General features: G+C 31.3%; 1 protein-coding gene across 2 annotated transcripts; it reads left to right on the forward strand.

Moving 5' to 3' along the window:
* Positions 1-1,918: 1,918 nt before the first annotated feature.
* LOC117117992 (zinc transporter ZIP14-like) lies at positions 1,919-21,591 on the forward strand. 2 transcript variants are annotated; one of them, XM_033262489.1, is made up of 9 exons: positions 1,919-2,014; positions 9,439-9,607; positions 9,793-9,922; positions 10,659-10,828; positions 16,498-16,626; positions 16,764-16,928; positions 17,664-17,886; positions 18,862-19,049; positions 21,095-21,591. In XM_033262489.1, exons 3-9 carry the CDS (start codon positions 9,883-9,885, stop codon positions 21,239-21,241), a joined length of 1,062 nt encoding a protein of 353 aa, XP_033118380.1. In that variant the 5' UTR covers positions 1,919-2,014; positions 9,439-9,607; positions 9,793-9,882; the 3' UTR covers positions 21,242-21,591. The 2 variants fall into 2 exon arrangements, with proteins under 2 accessions (XP_033118380.1, XP_033118379.1); XM_033262488.1 differs by having other exon boundaries at positions 9,439-9,922.

Here is a 21,591-nt window from a genome sequence, read left to right on the forward strand (position 1 = left end):
GTTGTTATTAATTGTATGACTCGTCATAAATGTTCATCATCACTTTATTTCGCTATCACGATACAAAGATTGCAAGCTAAGTACAAATACAATGGTTAAAACAAACAAAATACAAAAAAACAAAAAAACAAAAACAAAAACAAATCTATCACAGTGAAGTATATTACCATAGGAACAGCGGCGTAACAAGATGTGGGGGTCCCTGGTTCAAGAGTACAGTCCGGGACCTTTACTAGTGCAAATATGACTGACCAGGTCAACTAAGACGTGTACCATCGATGGGTTGGTTTAGGAGCAGGGTCTCCTGATTTTATACTATTTTAACAATAAATCTTTAGATTTTCTAAATGTTCTCAGAGGGCATCTTTAAAGAGCCAGCTAGCTATTTGCTGCACTGTTGATAATAATACGATAATAATAAACATTTCTACTTGTTGGGACCAAAAGGAAAAACACATTTGATATAAGTGAATTGATTTTTATATATCGGATCAATCACTGAACAATTCAAATTCAAATCCGTTTTATTTACTCATATCATTTATAATTCATAACAATATGCAATATCAAAGCTAGGTCCGGTACTACTAAGTAAACAAATATAAATAATATAGTTAACTAATGTAAACAATGACAGTTAAATTACAACAACATATTCAGGGGCGGCTTTAGCCGGCCCCGGTCTCACTTTTTTGAAATTAAAAAAAAATGTATCGCCCGAAAGGGCTCAGAGGTTATTTTTGGGCGTCTAGAACACAGAAATTTCTCGCGGGGCATGCCCCCGGACCACCTATCTTTTGTTTTCTCGATCGTCCCCCACTCCCTCTTTCGCCCCGCCCCCTGTGAAATTTTTGTTTTTCTTTTGTTTATTGCAATGATCATCATCGAACTTGTAATACTGTAGGTGGCACTGTCAAACATGCACAGCGCCACCTAATTTTATAGCGGGACTGGAATTTCAGACACATGTTTGCAAGAATTTTACAATAAACAAGGATTTATAAATTGTAGGCCTATAATAGGCCTACAGTTTGTTTTGTTTTTACATTTACTACAAAAAGTCATGAGGCAGTGGCGGCTCCGGGATTTTCCCCACGGGGGTCACTTGGGAAATGTTGATAATGTTGAACGACCCCTGAAGGACAGATAAGATTTGTTGGTTTTTCTAGTTGTTTTAAATAAATTTTAAAAACTTATTGACACTCAGGCTCATATATTTGTTCATAATAATAATAATAATAATAATAATAATAATAATAATAATAATAATAATAATAATAATAATAATATAGTGATCATAATAAAAATAACAAAACAAATAGGCCTAGTAATAAGGCAAAAAAAAATAATACTTGTTTAGCGTCACCACCCCACCTGAATTTTCAAGCAAAATAAAAAGTTTAGAGGCGGGAATTATTTTTTTAATAAAAAAAAATGAATACTAGTATTGTCCAGGAAATTCTAATCAAAATGAAGTATAGACCTATTTTAAGTGAATTAATACAGATTTCACCAACTAGGTGTAATATTTATTGTAGGCCTATTGAAAATGATCGATTTCAACACATTTTATTCGATTACTGATACTGTAGAATAAAAAAAATAAAAAAAATAAAAAACCGCCCCTCCCCACCTAAAACTGTGTTGTGATGTGTGACGCTAAACAAGTAATATTTTTTTTATTTGGCCTAACCGTGAAAAGCACAAATTATTGATTGATTGTTCGTAATTTTTAAGAAATTTCAATCCGTATTTTTATAAAATGTGTTCTTAATTTTGTTAAAGGGTAATAATTCTGAATTTTGAACAAAATAAGAACATTTTGAGTCTAAAATTTGCGAAAAATAAAAACACTATGCCTGAGCAAAATTTGTATGCCCTAGTATTGGCGAACGCTGTGACGTCATTCATTCACGGCGTGAACTGTATGTATACGCAAACACACATGCGTAGCCACGTTTGACTATTATAGAGGGGTGGCAGGTTGCCTGAAGATTAAACTCAAAGTAAAGAGGTAAGACTATACTTTAGCTGATGTTTCATCTGAATATATAGTTGTTATAGGCTTACTCAATACTCGATCGGTGGCATAATATTATATTAGACAACACAAATGAGGCATCGCACCTTTTGAATCCTCGGCAGGCTAGGCTAGGACGTAGGCCCCAGCTGATTCGATTTGAACGAAAGCTCCCCGTAGTACTAGTAGTAGTACTGTACATTCATTCATTCGCCTGGTGTAGACAGACACGTAAGTACAGGGTTCCTTCCACACAGTGGCGTATAAGTGGGCCCAGAGAGGCCACAGTGGGCCCCTCTTAGTACTGCCTAGCACTCCTTACGGTAACCTTTTTTCAAAAAACTAAATAGGCCAAAATCCCACAAACACACTCTTCAGCAGATTTATTATTGAAAGGGGCCCTTTTCTTAACGGTCTCAGATCATTTCGGCCGCCAGATTTTTAACAATAGAAAGTATGGGGGGGGGGGCAATAGAGTTCTGTTGGTAGCGTTTTTTTTAGAATCAATTGTGCCGGCCATATTTTTGTATCCTACTTTACTTTTATAACATTTATGAGTATAAATATATAATAAAAGTGATGGAAAAGAACAAGGATAATGTGTTTTTTTAGCATTAGTTGTGCTATATTTTGTATCCTTCTTTACTTTTGTAAGGTTTATGAGGATTTCTTCACAAATAATAAAGTATATTAATTTCATTTATGATTGTGATATTGATTTTAATAATCATTCATAAGTAACTCAGAACTGTATTTTTAGGGTTGGGTTTTATGGTTTGTATAATGTACAAGATTAAAATATGAACGATAGACATGTAAATAGATGAAGATCTATCCTCGAAAAACGTATTATTTCAAATAATGAAAATATTGTACTTTACGCTTTAGCGTTATTATGTATTTGTGTATACATTGCCTTTGCAGCCACTCTCTTTTAGGGAGATAGAATGTATTAAAAACAAATTTTATACCCACAATATTAAAATTTTTAACAACTAAGGCAATAAAATTAATTCACACAGTTCTGTATTGATGCTTTTACTTTGTCATTAATTGAAATAAACTGCTTAAAATAGGCAACAAAATACAAAGTTGCCTGTACTGCAAGACTTTGCTTGTACTGCAAGTTGCCTAGTAACAGTGAAATCAGTAAGAAACATTCCAACAAGTAGGTTCCCACAACGCTATTGGGAGAAGCAGACACAAGGTCAGTCACCTACGTAGTTGATTCTTTGTACGCCGCCAAATGTAGGCGCACTAATGCTGCTTACTAGCCGCGGAATAGCTGACTGGCTTGTTCTATCTCGCCTACAAACATGTGATACTGTATATACTTTTTTATTTGCTTTTGCTTTTAAAACTTACGAAGTTGTAAGAATAAATTCTGAACAGACATAACATGGATGAAGGTCGGAAACAGATGAAACATGTGCACCTATTTTTCTAGAGATTTTTAACATTCACACACGATATATGATATCAATACATACCATATATTTTATTTGTATTTCTTTTTATCATAAATTATTCAATTTAAAAAAAAGAAAACAGTTAGGCTGCTATTTACTTGATGGGAGAATCCACCTTGCTACAATCAAATAGCTGGTGAGGGATAATGCCCATATGGCGCGCCATACAAATTCCACGCGGCCGAAGTTGTCGGCGGCCGAAGTTGTTTTATCCCCTAATGATACAGTAATTATTCACATTTTATACTACTAGGCCTACTCTATAATAAATTGTTATAGTAAACTGATTTATAATGATAATGATTTTAATTTGTTCTTTAGACGATGAGGGAATAAATTCTGTCTATAAACTAGTTCCGATTAATGGTTAATTATATGTAATTGTATTGTTATAATTATATACGTTTTCGTAAATATTAATTATGGCGGTACAGTATATGTATTGTAAATTGAAACACCTCACTACAAGACTAGCAAAAAATAGCAAAATTTAAAATGGTATAATCTTCTTTTATTGATACTAAAGTTGTAACAATCACTGTAAATATTTAACTATATACTGAAACTTACATAATAAATACAAAAATAAGCCAATTTACATAAATATCATATAGGAATAAAATATCAAATATTATAAGGGATTGTGTATGTATAATAATATTTCAATCTTTCCATTTATATATTCAAAGTCCAATCTTATTAGACTATAATTTATGGGTGTTGTCTTCAACTTAATGCACTAGTCACACTCATTTGATTGATAATACTCTTAGAAAAACGACAAGAATACGACAACAATGGTGTCTTTTCATCTGTTTAGTTCTTTTATAAGGCTATAGTCTTCATTCATGTTTTCATATGTTTTCACAGTGTTAGCATATACTTAAAAGTAACAGTTTTTAATTTAATAATATCTTACCTCATTTTTGTGGTTTAGGCGGTAATGCCAACCTTGCAGGTCGTTGTTGGTCCTTGTGCACTGATTGTAGTAAAATTTTTCACACATTGTACAATAAAAAAATATAACACCATGTATCTTTTATATCTTGTTTTATTGGTAAACAGTGTAGAAATGGGATGGTTAAATGCTTTAAATGTATATAATTAGAAAAACATGTTGTACATAAAACATATCGGAGATGGTTAAATCCTTTAAATTCATATAATATATAGGCCTAAGGAAGAAATATGCAATTATTTTTGGAGATTTCAAGGCAGCGGCGGGCGTAATAAAAATTTTTTAAAAACTTTAATTTCTTTCTGAAATTCGAAATCATTATTGGCGGGCACTATATTTTGTATTCATGTCATCAAAGTTGTACATAAAACACAAGGCGCAAGTTGTGTAAAATATTTTCTCGTTTTATTCACCAATGCACAACAGTCTCAACCACCGACTAACTAAATGTATAATACTATGAATGACAAATCCTACATGTACAGTATAAGCTATAAATGTCATCTTTCATTTATTTATTCGACCATAAACATTAAAAAGTACAAAAACCAAGAAACAACAAGACGATTTTTAACAGTTACAATTTTTGTTCATTTTCATTACGGAAGAAAAATCATGGACCTATTAATAATAAGACCTTATTAATAGGTCTATGGTTAAATGCTTTAAAAGTATATAATATATAGGCCTAGGCCTAAGGAAGAAATATACAGTTGGAGATTTCAAGGCAGCAGCGGGCGTAATAAAAATTAAAAAATCAACTTTGATTTAGTATGAAATTCGAGATCATTATTGGTGGGGCACTATATTATTCATGTCATCGAAGTTGTACATAAAACACAAGGTGCAAGATGTGTAAAATATTTTCTCATTTTATTCACCAATTCTCAACATTGAAAATAAATCAAAAATTTGAACATATCAACAAGTGACGAAAAAAAGTTGTATACTATACAGTAAATATGTTTGCGTGGATAACATGTCATCACACAAGAAAAAATAAATCAAAAATTCAAACATATCAACAAACGAAATGTCATCATAGTCAAAAACAAATGTAGTTTTAATATTCTCGTTTTAGTATTTTATTTTTTTATACCGGTACATAAATTCTTAATTATTTACTGTCTCAACCATCAAACAAAATCAACAAATGTATGAATGACATCCTACGGCCGCATATTTTTTTACACTACATTTTTTAGTCATTATCATGCAAGAAAAATAAATCTATTACTTATCAACATCAAACATTTTCACATTGTACATTAAACACATCGGAGGATGTGTACTGTACAATAAAACTAACAATACATAATTACTTATTTGGCATAGGGCCTATATTATAATAATAACACACATTCTACTGGATCTTTAAACAAATATAGTTTTAATATTCTTGTTTTATCACGTTATGTTTTTATACCGGTAAATAAATTCTTAATTAATCACTGTAGGCCTAGGCTTAGATATTTTCTCCTTGTTGTCCAGCTGTTGTATGACTAAGTTCTTCTCATTGGCGGCTGTTGTATATTCGGTGGCCTCTTTGGCATTTCATACATTTGGCACGGCTGCCGAAATGAGTTGCGGCTGAAATGATCGAACACCTTTTTAACTGCCACCCATTTTACTATGGAGCTTTGACTAGGACTTTTATGTACATGTAACGTCTGTATGTTTTCTAAGAAAACGGCAATTTCCAAGTCCGGACCAAATGAGTCCCGGAAAGGGTGGTGGAAGGGGAATGGCGGTATTAAGACTTTGTTTAGAAATGCTTGAGAACATAGACAGCAATGGAAATTAAATTGAAAATATGCTTGTTTTGGAATACAGTAGGCTTACGGTAACATGCTCCTCTCATTCTGCACTTTCTTTACTTTACTTTTGCTGAAGGTAGACCAGGCCCAGTTAGGCTACAGTAGGCCGAGCTGCCAAGCCATCCAAGCGTCACGGTAAAAGTGGCCGTCCAAACGACGGCCAGACGGCTCACTGGCTAAGCCTATGGTTCTGGGTTCATTTCCTTTTATGTGACCAATTTTCCTTACAACAAAACCATCTATGCTTCCTATAGCCTCAGCATAAACTGGCTATAAAGCTGTATGATGAAAGCTCTTTTTCCACCTCCCCACAGTTTTAAATATTAGGAAATCTGTATTCTCAATATTGCTCTTCAAGTTTTTCGTCAATTATGTTTTTTGTGTTGATACCGGTTACTACCACCACAACACTTCAAGTAAACTTGGATCTTTACATTTCCAATTCAAATGTTTATTTTTCTTATCTACAAGCAAGTGAACTTTTCAATAATTTCAGAGATAAATAAACCACTGATAAATACACAGGAGCCTACAAGTTACCTATAACTAAAATATATTTTTTGTTTTGCTTTTAAACTGTTCAAAGATTTTTTGTTTCTATTGAGAGTGGAATTTTTTTCAATTTACAAAGTTATAACCTGTAATGTTGAATGTAGGCCTACATTTTGTATGGTTTACTAACTACAGTACTAGTGGTTTATTGTCTATTTTAGGAGAAACAAAGAAGTGGTCATGTATGATTTAGATTTGTTTTTTGTTTTGTGTTTTAAATGAGGAGATGAGGCTCAGGGGTCCCAAGTTTTCTGCAGGTACTGTAGTAGTAATGGATTGGCGCTGTGCGAATGGTTTGATTTCCCAACCCCAAGATCGGGATTTCAGTCCCTTGCTGCACAATTCACATGTGTACACTTTTTTTTTATAAGAACCGAAATAAAATGTTAATTATTTTGATTACTTTCTTCTGTCAGAAAGGGACAGAATTGGTATACGATGTTACATAAACATAAAGAGGAAGTTGAGTTTTATGAATTAATTAATTAAATAATAAATGTACAGTATGTTGTTTTTTTGCCTACCAACGAGGTCCAATTTTCATTAATTCATTTCATTCAAAAAGATTATTCAACATGTTAATTGGCAGTAATAAAACTGAATCACTACGATTGTTCCAATTAAAAGTTAAATGTTAAAACTACTTGAAGTATAATTAAATGTATCATCGAATGAGGCATCTGTTCTTTTCCATTATTGCTTAGCTTGTGTACCAGTGGTGGGCATATACAGTATAAGAGTTGTGCTATACCTTTCCTAATCAACTTCATCAACCAGTGACTCAATTTTCTGATTTTTTTTGTTTCTGTTCATCTTGCTTTGTTATCTTGTATTTTCGAATGTTGTTTGACTCTTTTGGTGTTGTGACTGAATTGTTTATATTTTTTATCGTATTTTCAATGTTCTCTTTACCTGACCTTTATTAATGTAAATTTTTTAACGATTTTAATATCTTTTTATATTATAAAATGTCGCTGATTTTTTTTTTTTTTTTTGTAAAAAAAATCGCTGTAGGGCCGCACTTTGCCCACCTGTGTTGCATACCAATACTCTGCCTGGCTAATAGTTAAAGTGTTGTATGAAATGTTTTTTTTTATGTGCAATTAGTTTTTTTGAATGTTTAAATTATAATTTTTGTAAAAATCATAATGATATTAATAGTGTAATGGTAATAATTTATAGGATTTTATGTATGTACAGTATCTATGAATAGTTTTTATTTTTGTAATTTTATTCATCTCAATTCATTTTATTATGATGATTGAATGAAATATACCAGAATATATATAGGATTTCCCATAAACTAGATAATTCATAGAGTCAGCCATCCAAGGGCAGTACCAACCTGGTGGGAAAGTAGGCATGCGTAGTATACAACCTATTATCAAACTATGTTCCGACAATCACTCCTGTCCGATGCAAGTTAATGAGAAATCCAATCAAGATCGCATCAAATTTTTTCGTATGTCTACATGAGAGTTATACTGTAGCAGATAGTTATAGCACTTATACACTGATATAAAAATGATTAAAATTATTTCTATTGATCTCATAATGATGTTTCAATAAAACGAAGACGACAAATCTCTCTGATTTTTTTTTTCTCTCACCTAACCTAAGCCTACCTACTGTATGAACATATAGGCGATTTTAGGCAGCATAAAAACTAAGCAACCAAATGTAGTATGCGAGTATGAACGTCGTTCGTGGTTGTTCTTGCTTGAGTGTGTGAATAGTGGCTAAAGATAAGGCTACTGTAATAGCTGTAATTTGATACAGTATCTCGTCGTCTTTTGCCGTATCTCGTTCAGCCGTATCTTTAGACACAACGAACAAACTACCACGGTATTTTGCGGATTTCCCAAAATAAGACATGAAAATTTATATGAAGTTTACAATGAATGGTAATAATATAAATTTATCCTGTAATGTTTTATTTGGATTAAAAATTGACAATTATGGAGTAGAAACAACTCAAAAAGGTAAATTTAAAGATGTTTTGGTTGATGTTATGAACCAACTAGGCCCTAGTAGAATTGCCTTGAAAATGAGACCGTGGTCAAGCTATAGATTTTATTGCAATCAACATGTGGCAAGTCAATTAACAGCAAGTTTTATCAGATTAGAGCCTTGCCAATCCGGCCATTTGTCGGTGTTATCTTGCGGTTTGAAGCGCTTGTTTTCCCTCAGGTGACCCCGTTCATATGGTCGGTGTCAGCCTCATAACAAGCGCATGTTCGATAACTATGATATCACTGGTGTAACTTACACCATCGGAACAAGGCTTCAGTGAGGCAGATATTTGGCCTTTATAAATTAATAAAGCTCTCTGTTTCAACTGTGCAGTTAATCAATCAGTCATTCAGTCAAATACTAGATTCATTCAGTTCTATGTGAAGTCACCTAGTATTTCCCATCTGTTAAAAGGTCAATAATAATATGCTTAAAACCTTTTGTTGCTATAATAGTAACCATAAAGCTACAAAATAATTAAAGTATGTGTCTTTGCCATCTGTGTACAGATTACGACTGGTACTTAACACAATCCAACTACAATAATTAACTTCAATTAACTGGTTTTAATACTATGAATAATATTTTATGTCGCATTATATACCACAGGTTCGCACACACTTGTAACAGCAAGGGCATCGGCAGAGAAGTGCTTTTAGCTCTCAAAAAAAGTTGATGTATTGAACATCGAAGAAGCGCAAATCGAAATCCAAGGTTGGCGTACAAACTGAAAATATAGTCGCAAGAGCAGATTAATTGGAAGAGAAATAATTAGAAGGTACTGAACAGACGTCTTTGTACCATACTACAAAAGATTGGTAGTTCAGGCGTGGAACAGAAGTCGGTGTATCAAACTTAAAATTTAAAGAGTGCTAAATTAAAGGTGCAACAGATATCAGTGTATTGGACGTAAAATTATAAGAGCGCTAATTAAAAGCTGCAGTATTACTGGTATTTCAACAGAACATTGAAAAGAGAGTGAGGAGGGAGATTGCTAGTTTTTCTCTACTGAGCATTTAAGGAGCTTTGTAGCCAGCAGATTTGTATTGCAAGATGACTGTTAACAATACCGCTGAACCCACAAAACTTGAAAGTAAGAGAAGAATACAGCATTCTAAAAACTTATTTTGTTCAAGATATTAATGTACATTTTAATTTTTACTATTGAATCTATTTTACATACAAATATTAATACCAAATAGCTTTATATTTGTTAATACTTTAAATTTAACATGGTAAAAATCACTACAGTTTAGATAAAAATTATAGTTATTAAAAGTTGCATTATTAATGGAATGAAAAGTTGTTCAGTACACACAACAGGTCAAGATACTGTAAATTGAACAAGTTATGTAAATTTTAGCTATTTCTTTTTTGCCCAGGTTTTTCATCATAACATTTACAATATTTGTCAGAACTTAAAATTACTGAGGAAAGAGTATGTGTTCCATATGTTTAGGTGGAAAGCCGGTGGTAAATTTAAAAATGTGCAGGCATGATGGTATGATAGGGGGTCAAACAAGTCTGAGAGGAGGTCCAAGGTCCTAAGCCCTTTTCAGACAGAGCTGCAATACCGCAATATTGCGGTAAGCACGCCGGCATGGCTTTCTGTCTGAAAGGGTCCATACGCCAATATGCCGGCTTACTTTAGGCAACCTTGCATCCTAGTAATACTGCCACAATATTGCGGTAACGGTTACTGAAGGGGGCTCTAGAATAAAATCCCTGTTTGGTTCATGGGAGAGAAATTATGGTTTAGGGTGGACAGAAATTGTGATTGGCATACAGTGTAGAAATATGATTATTTTTCTTTTGCTTGTATTTTACAGCATGGGGATATGGTTTCCTCTTTGTGACAATCATAAATGTCGGTGCTGTACTTGGAGTATGCGTTGTTCCGATGATGAACAAGCATCTTTACAAAAAAGTGTTAATGTTTCTTATATGTCTGGCGGTTGGCACATTGTCGGCAAATGCTGTACTAAGCCTTATACCAGAGGTAAGTCTGTTTGATCCGCAACATCTGGTTAAAATTCATATTTTGCCCAAGTTCTAAGTTTATTATCGAAAGTATAACCTTGACTTCATTCCCGGTAAATACAGTATGTAGAATTAATTCTATTTTTAATGTCTGGAATTTTATGTTCTGTTTAATTGGTTTTTTTTTGTTGACTTAAGTGGAGTGTGTGATATTTATTGCTTTCTATGAAGTCATTACAAAGAAAAGACGAAAAGTGATCATAGTGATGAAAATAATACATAAACAAATCAGAATAATGTGTGGAATTTTATGTTCTGTTTAATTATTTTTGTTTGTGGAGTGTGTGATATTTATTGCTTTCTATGAATTCATTACAAAGAAAAGATGAAAAGTGATCATAGTGATGAAAATAATACATAAACAAATCAGAAAAACACCATAAACCCACCCTTCTTAAAATTACACATGGAAAGCAGAGGATGACCCTTTAAGCCTGAAGGCTTGTTTCAGAAGGGGTCCCCAAGTAATAATATCAATAAAAATAATAATCATGATAAAATAGTAATAATATTAATAAGATAATATTAATATAATAAAACAATAATAATTATATTAACATTGATAATAACAATGATAATAGTAATAGCAATAATACAGTAAATATAATAACAGTTAATAATAAACATAATACTGTAATAATAATAATAAAAACCAAACATAATGTCAATGTTTAGCCTTTGTCCTATTAGAAGGAAGATTAGTATTATATTCATATTTACATTAATCAGTCAATTATCTAAATTCATATTTGGTCCAAGTTGTTTGTTTATTATTGCAATGTAAAATTGTTTCGATTGTGTTATCTTTTCCTGATAAAATAATTTAGATTTCTATTTTTAATTTATGGAATTTTGTGTTTTGGATTATTTTTTGTTAAATTAATTTTATATTAATCATATCTTATCTCAAGGTTTTTAGTCCTAGTCCAAGTAGATAGGAAAGTATAATTTATTCATAATTAGATTACCAATAATGTTTTGTCAATTTGCATGTTAATTGTAACATTGTCTCAATTGTGTTTACTGTTACTGGTAAAGTAAATTAATAAATAATTTCTGCTTTTAATAATATGGAATGTTGTGTTAATTATTTATGTTTATTTATTGATTTAATAACAATTGTATCTCATGATTTTTGGCCCTGGTCCAATAAGAAGGAAGATTAATAGTAATAAAAAAAACCAGCGACGTCTTTAAATAATTCATGTTTGGTAAACCATGTCTCGTTTGTGTTTTATGTTTCTGGTATATTATATTAATTTCTATTTTTATTATAGAATTTCGTTTTTTGGAATTATTTTTTTTTTCTAATGGATTTAATCACATCTTATCTCATGATATTTTTTGGCCCTGGTCCAAATTAAAGGAAGATATTAGAGTGAACTCATATTTTCATTAACCATTGACGTCATATTTTAATTCATTATTTGGTTACTTGTTTATCATCCCAAAGTAACCGTGTCTTCATTGTTTATTGTTACTGGTTCAATTTTTAATATGTAGAATTTATTGTCTTCATTTAAATTTATGGATATTTACATAATCACATCTTATCTCAATATTTTTTGGCCCTGGTGTAAATTAGAAGGAATATTATAATTTATTCATAGTATACATTAACAAATCATGTATCTTGATTCATATTGTTATTATTCAAAAGTAGCCTAGGTTTGATTGTGTTTATTGTCTCAGTTAAAGTAATCATAGTTGATTTTTATTTTTAATTTACTACAGTAAATATTTTGTAATAATTTTATTATTTAATTACTAATTATTGAAGATATCTTATATTGTCTTTAATGTGTTTACTGTTACAGTAGTTAGTTAAAGAAATAAGTAATAATTAATTTGTGTTTTTTGGGGGGTTTTTTTTTTTAATGGATTACATAATCACATCTTATCTCAAGATTTGTTTACGCTGGTCCAATTAGAAAGAAGATTATAATGTATTCATATTATATTAACTAATCATGTATCTTGATCCACATTATTTCAAAGTAACCTTGGTTCGATTGTGTTTAGTGTTTAATTAATTTGCGTTTTTATTATTTTTTATGGATTTAACATAATCACATCTTATCTCAAGATTTTTGCCCTGGTCCAATTAGAAAGAAAATTATAATTTATTCATAATTACATTAACCAATCATGTATCTTGATCCATATTATTCCAAAGTAACCTTGGTTCAATTGTGGTGACTGTTTCTGTTAAAGTAATCATAATTAAAATTTTATTTCTAATATATGGTATTTTGTGTCTTTGAATTATATATGGATTTATATATTGTAGTCAAATCTGATTTATATCCTTTTGGTCTTGGTCCAGTTCTAATAAGAAAATTGTAATTCATACCAAATATGTGGTTTGATCAAGCTACTATAGAAGGATGTATTAATAAACAACTAAAATATCTGCTGGAAAAAAATTATGTATTAGCTCTATCATAATTCAATCCCACCTTTTTCTGTCTTTAATTTGTCCTTGTTTTCTGTTTATTTTCACTTTCATTGTTTAGGAAAGGCTAGGCCTGAAGTCAACACTATTTGAGCACCTGTGAGTCATGTACCTGCTAACCACTGCTTGTCGGTGGTCTCAGACTGCAGGTGAACGGTGCGATAGTGTTGGTTCCTTTGTGTTTATCTGTTTCGCATTTATTTTAGCGTGACTAGCCTAGTTGACCTACTAGAATTGAATTTGCTATTTTTCGTTCTTCGTAGAGACCACAAAAAGATAAGATAAGCTCTATTGCTCCAAACAAGGAAATTTGGTACTTAATATTGACAGTAAAAATATTAAAACAATGGTCAAATGCAGTAAAATACAGTAATTACAATAAAATATAACAATAAGATATCAGATAACAACCAATAAAACAGTCACCAAAGGACCAACAACAACAACAACAAAAAAACACTGACTAATATTATTTAAGACTATAACAAAGCTATTTTTAAGTTATTACAATATTATTGTTTTAATATTTATAATTTATTGTTACATGCACTATATACAGTACTGTAATAAGTCCCCAACCATACTAGTTTTATGAGTTCATATTCAGGAATAATGGTGTACACAATGTTGTACTGTTATCTGTAACATAGCAAAATTGAAATTATCTAAACAAAAAACAAATGCTATGTGGCTCGGAACATGGAAAAATAAAAAAGAGCAACCAGGAAATATTCAATGGAGAGATTCTTTCAAAATACTAGGAGTATACATTGGGTATAACAAAAGTCTTTGCACTCAAAAAATTGGGATGAAAGAGTAATACCTGTCTCTTATACACATCTAGATGTGTATAAGAGACAGGATATATATATCATGAGTGTGAAATGTATATGTATGTGAGTGTATTCCATACAAAAAAAAATAACAAAAAAAGAAAGAAATAAAGGAGAATGAAATTCCCATGAAAGGTAAAGGTTGGATTTAAAAGGAAAATAATATTATGTATATGTGCAGTGTATATGTATATAAATTTTTTTTTTTTTTATGAAAAAGTTAACTTGAAGAAATTCTTTTTAATGTACGATGTTAATAATGTTAATTACATCTTGGTAAAAAATATTTAGAAAGTATTACAAGTGGAAGGATGTTAAAAAAAAAAAAAAGAAAGATAGTCAGCCATTGTGGACTGACCCCTCCTATGTGCAATTGTTTTTATTTTGTATACTTCTTTTCTTTTAAATATGTATTAGAAGCTGAAAAAAAAGAAAAGTAACAAAAAGAGAAAGAAATAAAAGTGGGTTAAACTCCTACGAAAGAGAAAAAAAAAAAAAAAATGTTGTACTGTTATCTATACAGCAGCTTTGAAATTTATTTACTATCCAAATTATTAATTAATTTAATATCTACTACAATTTATCTTAAGATTAACTTGTCATCAATAAGGAAGCACAATCACTTAACATTTATTTCCTCTTCAAATTACCAGATTTTGTAGCATTAGTTAAAAAATATCACAATGCTTTTGTTGCCCTTGGCTGGGTACTATGCAGACATCAAACACATAAGTGATGTGCAACATTCTGCGCTCCCTAGGAACTATTCTTAGTCATGAATGATCAATTGTGAGTAAGATTCGAAGGAGCATTGTAACAATTTAAAATAATTTTAGAGCTGTTTTATTATACTCAGTTACATAATGTCATATTTCTGAAATTATGAATCACATGTACGCTTGTAACAAATGTATTATAACAAATACACTATGTATGTATTAATTGTAGGTTTTTCCAGGTTTAACCTGTACCTACAAAGTGGTGCAAATTTGGCATGCGACTCCCATCTGAGCAAATTCTTCAAACTCAGACAAACTTAACATTTATTTCCTCTTCAATTTACCAGATTTTGCAGCATTAGTTTAAAAATATCACAATACTTTTGTTGCCCTTTGCTGGGTACTGTACACATATCAATTACACATTAAGTGACGTGCAACATTCTGTGCTCCCTAGGAACTATTCTTAGTCATGAATGATCAATTGTGAGTAAGATTCGAAGGAGCATTTTAACAATTTAAAATAATTTTAGAGCTGTTTTATTATACTCAGTTACATAATGTCATATTTCTGAAATTATGAATCACATGTATGCTTGTAACAAATGTATTATAACAAATACACTATGTATACATATTAATTGTAGCTTTTTCCAGGTTTAACCTGTACCTACAAAGTGGTGCAAATTTGGCATGCGACTCCCATCTGAGCGAATTCTTCAAACTCAGAATTTTTATTAAAAGCTGCATATGTTAAATGAATGATTGATTGATTTGATTGATTAGTTGGGTGATGATTATTAGTCAATTTTTGATTGATTGAATAGTCGATACTTAATTGCTTGATTAAATGTTCGATGCTTGATTTATTGGTTGATGATTAATTGATTGATTAATTGATTGGCTGATGATTGATTGATTGATTGGTTAGGTGATGATTGGTTGATTGATTGATGATTGATTGGTTGGTTGATGATTGCTTGATTGGTAGGTTGATGATTGATTGGTCAATGCTTGATTGATTGATTGGTTGGTTGATGATTGGTTGATTGATTGGTTGATGATTGATTGGTTGGTTGATGATTGATTGATTGGTTGATGATTGATTGATTGGTTGGTTGATGAATTGACTGATTGGTTGAAGATTGATTGATTGGTTGATGATAAATTCATTGATTAGTTGATGATTGATTGGTTGATGACTGCTTGTTGGATGATTGATTGATTGATTGGTTGGTTAATGATTGGTGAATGCTTGATTGTTTGATTAATTGATAGCTTGATTTATTGGTTGGTGATTGATTGGTTGAAGATTGATTGATTGGTTGATGATGAATTCATTGATTAGTTGATGATTGATTAGTTGGTTGATTGATTGATTAGTTGATGACTAATTGGTTGATGATTGATTGATTGGTTGATGACTGCTTGGTGGATGATTGATTGATTGGTTGGTTAATGATTGGTCAATGCTTGATTGTTTGATTAATTAATAGCTTGATTTACTGGTTGATTGATTGGTTGGATAATGATTGATTGTTGGTGACTGATAACTGATTGATTGATTGATTGATTTGTTTATGGAATATTTAATTTATTGACTGATTTAAATCATTCACAGGCTCATGGAATGTTAGTGGATACTGAAGGGCAAATGTTTGTGTGGAAAAACATGACAGTCCTCGGTGGAATCTATCTTTTCTTTTTAGTTGAGAGAATTTTAAAAATCATAGCCATTAAGAAGAAAGAAGTAAGTACATTTTATACAAGCTACCTTAAATTTGGAAAATAATAATAATAATAATATTAATAGATACATATATTTATTATTAAAGGTGTCATATTTGCATAAATTATTTGGAAATTTCTTTTACACTTTTTCATTAGAAACGTCAAATGGCTGGTCCAGAAAAGGTATACACGGTCTACGAAACAAAAAGTCCATCCAATCACTTTACACCACAAACGTTGGATGACCATTCCAACGCACCTTGTAACGGAACCAACATCCAGTTTCATGTGATGTTGAATGGTGATGCGGAACGTGACCAGGTATGTACAGCCAAGCATAATATATCAGATTTTTGTTTGTCAGACAAATAATATTTGTACAGACTTCCAAGAAATAGTAGCACTCTCTGAATTTGTTTAATCATATTGAAAAAAAAGCAAGCGTACTACCATATGCAAAGTCTCATCAAATGTCGTTAAGTCTGACAGACTAAAATTTGATAGTGCATGTCCAGCTTATCAAGTATAACGCCTTGTCCAGACTATCAAATTTTATTTGACAGAAGAATATGACATGCCTAAATATGGTCATGTCTCATCATGACCATATATAGGCACATTATGACTATATATGGGCATACAACGATATTTTTGTCCAAGAAAATTTGATACGTGGACAGAGATTAAGACCTGTAAATTTTCTTTTTATTATTTTAAATATTTTCATTTTTATGATTATAATTATTATTATTACTGTTACATACTAATAAAAATTATAATTTTATTATTTTCATTATTATTATTATTATTAATAATTATATTTTTTTCATGCTTAATATTATGAGTACTATTATATTCATTCAGTTATAAAAAACTATTATTTTCTCTATCATATTATTATAATTATCATCCTTATCGCCATAGACATCATCACCATAATTATTTTTGTGATCATTCATATTATTTATATTTATGAATATTATACTATTACTAATAATTTAATTTCAATAAAAAGTCAATAAAAAGATTAGGTTCACTCACATATTTTGTTTTCAGATGAATGGTGATATTATAAATCATTGCAATCATGACCACTCCGACATGGACTTTAGTACGACAAAAAAAGCAATCGCATCGGTAGCGTATATGATAGTATTTGGCGATGGTCTTCACAATTTTATCGATGGCTTAGCGATCGGCGCTTCGTTCACACATTCGATCGCAAGTGGCATTAGCATTTCTATAGCAGTGATATGCGAAGAATTTCCGCATGAGTTAGGTATGTACAACCTGAAAGGTTTTATCAATTTTTATTACTTTAATAATCTTTAAAAACTGTTGCCAAATTTATGGATTGATAGACTGATTGATTAACTAGTAAATGTGTTGTATAATAGGTTAAAGGCTTGTTCACACTATGACAATAACGATCAACAATAAAATGCTAAAAAGCAATTGTTCATACAGAAAATAAAAGAAATAAGAAAAGTTTTCACACTAGCATGATTCGACAACGATTTATCATGTATGCGGTTAAAAAAAATAATTTTACAAATCAAATGCATCATAAACATGGGAAAAGAATAAAATCATAGTAGTAAAAACGATTTTATCTTTTTCCCATGATTATGACGTCATTTGATTTGATTTGTAAAATTTTTTTTTTTATCATATACACGATAAATTGTTATCGAATCGTGCTAGTGTGAAAACTTATTTCTTTTATTTTCTATATGAATAATTGCTTTTTAGCTCTTTGTCATTGACCATCATAGTGTAAACAGGCCTTCAAACAGGATCGCTATTTCTAATATACAGTTTATCTTATTTAGACCAGCGTTCTTCGAACTTTTTACCTTATGACTACTTGAGATTCTAGGCTCCAAGCCTTGGCCCAGCAGAGCCAGGGACCAACGTACCAAAAAACGGCAAGAATTTCCGTTTTGTTTCCAAAATTACCTCTACTTTCTTATGATATACAATAATTTAATATCATTATCTGTTTTATTAGTGACAAAATTTGTACAAACTGCATATTTACTATCAATGAAGCAGTTTTACAAAACCAAATCTGATTTTTTTTTTCTCCAACAATGCTTTGCGGCCAAAAATTGGACTGCAGCCCATAGTTATAAAAACCACTGATATAAAAAAATTGCTAAGAATAAATATTATAAAGAAAGTGGTATGATGATGATGGTGAAAATTGCTTTATTCTCAATTTCAATAACTGATTTTTGTTTTTAACTTGCAGGTGATTTTGCTATATTACTTAAATCTGGTCTGTCAATTAGGCAAGCCGTGATGGCTAACCTTGCCTCGGCTGTGACATGCTACTTAGGATTGGTCCTAGGCATCGTCCTAGGTGAAGTTACGTCAGCGGGGGAGTGGATCTTTGCCCTAGCCGGTGGCATGTTCTTATACATATCACTCGTGGACATGGTAGGTGTAAATTATAATGATGTGCTATAAATAGCAGATATTACAATTTACATGTATCTGTACTACTATCTTCTTGTTCACTATGTGGTAAATAATATTGTATTGTATTGTACATTTATATAGCGCTTCATACCGATATGATCTCAAAGCACTTGAGTTTTGGACTAGTTCTTACAGTAACTCACTTTTCCCCTAAGGGTCTCTTCGTATCTCATCTACCCGGTAAACCGTTACCAGTTATTCTTGTCTGCAAACAACCGGGGCTGAGTGGACCAGTACACCAAGGTATCTCCATACTTGTCTCAAAAGATGAATTGGTTCTTTAAATTACCCAAATTGCGTACACTGGCCCTACGATTTATAACCCTTATCCGAGAAGACTTGTTCCACCACGGAACCATGGGGGAGCATGCCGTTCGAAACCAGCACCAATATTATGGCTGTACGTTGAGTCATCCCTGCCTTAACTGCTCAGCCATCCAACTCACCTGTATGTTTGTTTGTGTTTCAATGCAGTTAATGAGATTGATTTTCAATGGTGGCAACCTTTATGCCTTGGCATATGGGATGAATCTTGTAAAAATGGGCTTGTCAGTCAACGTGTTAAAAACAGCATTGTAACCATTGAGTTGCCCTCAGTTGTGTGAATGTATGTGTGTTTTGAAGTATGTTAGTTTATGTGCAGCACTGAGTTTGCAAACAAGTAAACTGCTATATGGTATGAAATAAATAGTTGGTAAGCCTGTGTGATACTGTCCAAACCCTTGCTCACATTCTGTGGTTTTGTCTTTCTTTCTTTTTTCCCCTTTATATGTATTGACAATGAAGTTATAAAGTTACACAAGGTGTAACCCACAATAATAAACATATGGTTGGGATAGATTTACACAGTTTAAGGTCACAGCTTATTGTAATCCTTTATCCCAAATTTTCTTCTCTGTATAATTTTTCAATACCCCAGATGGAGAAAGTTAAAATAGTAATTGTTTATTTAAGAACATCTCAGGCTGTTGCATGGTGTATTCAATTAATTTTTGAATTGTCATAGGCCATAGGTCATTGAGAGGTCATAGGTGTTTTGGAAAAATTATATCCTATTTGAATTTAAGATGCTTACTACTTAACCATGTAATGTTGGACAGACAAACGAAGGGTGTTGGGTTTGGAGTTTTCCTCATGGTAGCGTTTATCACGGAGGGCGGCGCATAAAGTATAGAAAGGGTTTTGTATTTGGCAAGGAAAATAAATCCTAACCCTAAATGTCAATTAAATAAACTTAATTAAATATACAATATAAAAAGCAATTTAAATATTATAGTATTTGTTCAAGTTTTATTATCTAAAAAAAGATCGTATAAATTTAACACTTGTTAAATATGTTGATGATTCTGTATATTAACAAACCAAATTCTAACTGTAAACATCAAATAACTTATTTAACTATATGCTATAAATAATGATAATATCTAATTTATTGTTTAAGTGTATTAGATAAACGTACATTTTACACTTGTTAAATACCTGTACTCTGTATATCAAAAAAAATATGAAAGGACAGCTGTTGTAGCTTGCTAGTCAAAATTCATTACTCTAAATTTCAATTTAATAATTTATTTAAATATGCACTAATTACAGATCCTATAGAATCTGTGACTTCATAAAGCATTTTGAATGTAAAATTTAATTGTTGAAGTTTGTTAACGACATTGTACATTTAACACTTGTAGCTTGGTAGTCAAGATTCAAGGTAGTAATTGAAAATATTTAATTTTATTTTTCAAATTTATTAGCTAAACATAGACAATATGATTTAACACCTGTTGAATATCATGAAACCATCATTTCCTAAAAACATAAAAACAAAATTTATTACAGTACACTGAAGCAAAATGATACATTTCTATTTTTTAAATATAAATGAAATGAGTACAGTAGCACCATCTTCAGACTAACAAAATTTATTGAGACAAGCTTTCGCTAGCTTGAGCTAGCTTCATCAGGTGATATTTTTTAAATATGATTTTTTTTAATTTAATCTCTTGCAGCTTCCTGAAATTAACAGCAGTTCTGATCCCAGTTTGTCACCGACCAATTTACAAATATTTCTTCTACAAAACGCTGGCTTACTGCTTGGTTTTGGAATCATTCTTCTCCTTACTTTATATGGTGGTGCGATTGATCTAACCACATAGAACATAGATGTCTTAAAATTTAAGATGTGGATACCCCATCACGTCAGTAAGGTTTGTATGGGTTCAAAACAACCAGTCAGGCCACAGGTTGGTCTGTCCTCAGGGTGTTAATAATAATTGAGTACCACCCTAGAAATTTGGTTATTTTGACCACTATGCATGAATCTAGCTTAGACACAGTTTTAGTCTCCATTTCAGTGCTTAAGGTCCAGCTATAAGTGTTTGAGGCTTTATATGCGTTTCTCAGATATTATTTATTTGATAAGAGCAATATTCTGAATTTGTTGAAGCACTACATTGTACAGGGTTTAAAATACAACCAAATAGAACTAAGACGCTATAATTTAATC

The sequence above is a fragment of the Anneissia japonica genome, unplaced genomic scaffold (genome assembly GCF_011630105.1).
Source record: "Anneissia japonica isolate Jap-2015-1 unplaced genomic scaffold, ASM1163010v1 scaffold785_len581690_cov155, whole genome shotgun sequence".
Taxonomy (NCBI): domain Eukaryota; kingdom Metazoa; phylum Echinodermata; class Crinoidea; order Comatulida; family Comatulidae; genus Anneissia; species Anneissia japonica.

Bases quoted from the DNA above. Each gene is read 5' to 3' on its own strand.
- LOC117117992 (XM_033262488.1), top strand. From the start codon at position 9,883: ATGACTGTTAACAATACCGCTGAACCCACAAAACTTGAAA. The intron at 10,829-16,497 runs GTAAGTCTGTTT...AATCATTCACAG, and splicing joins TACTAAGCCTTATACCAGAG to GCTCATGGAATGTTAGTGGA. The intron at 19,050-21,094 runs GTAGGTGTAAAT...AATCTCTTGCAG, and splicing joins ACATATCACTCGTGGACATG to CTTCCTGAAATTAACAGCAG.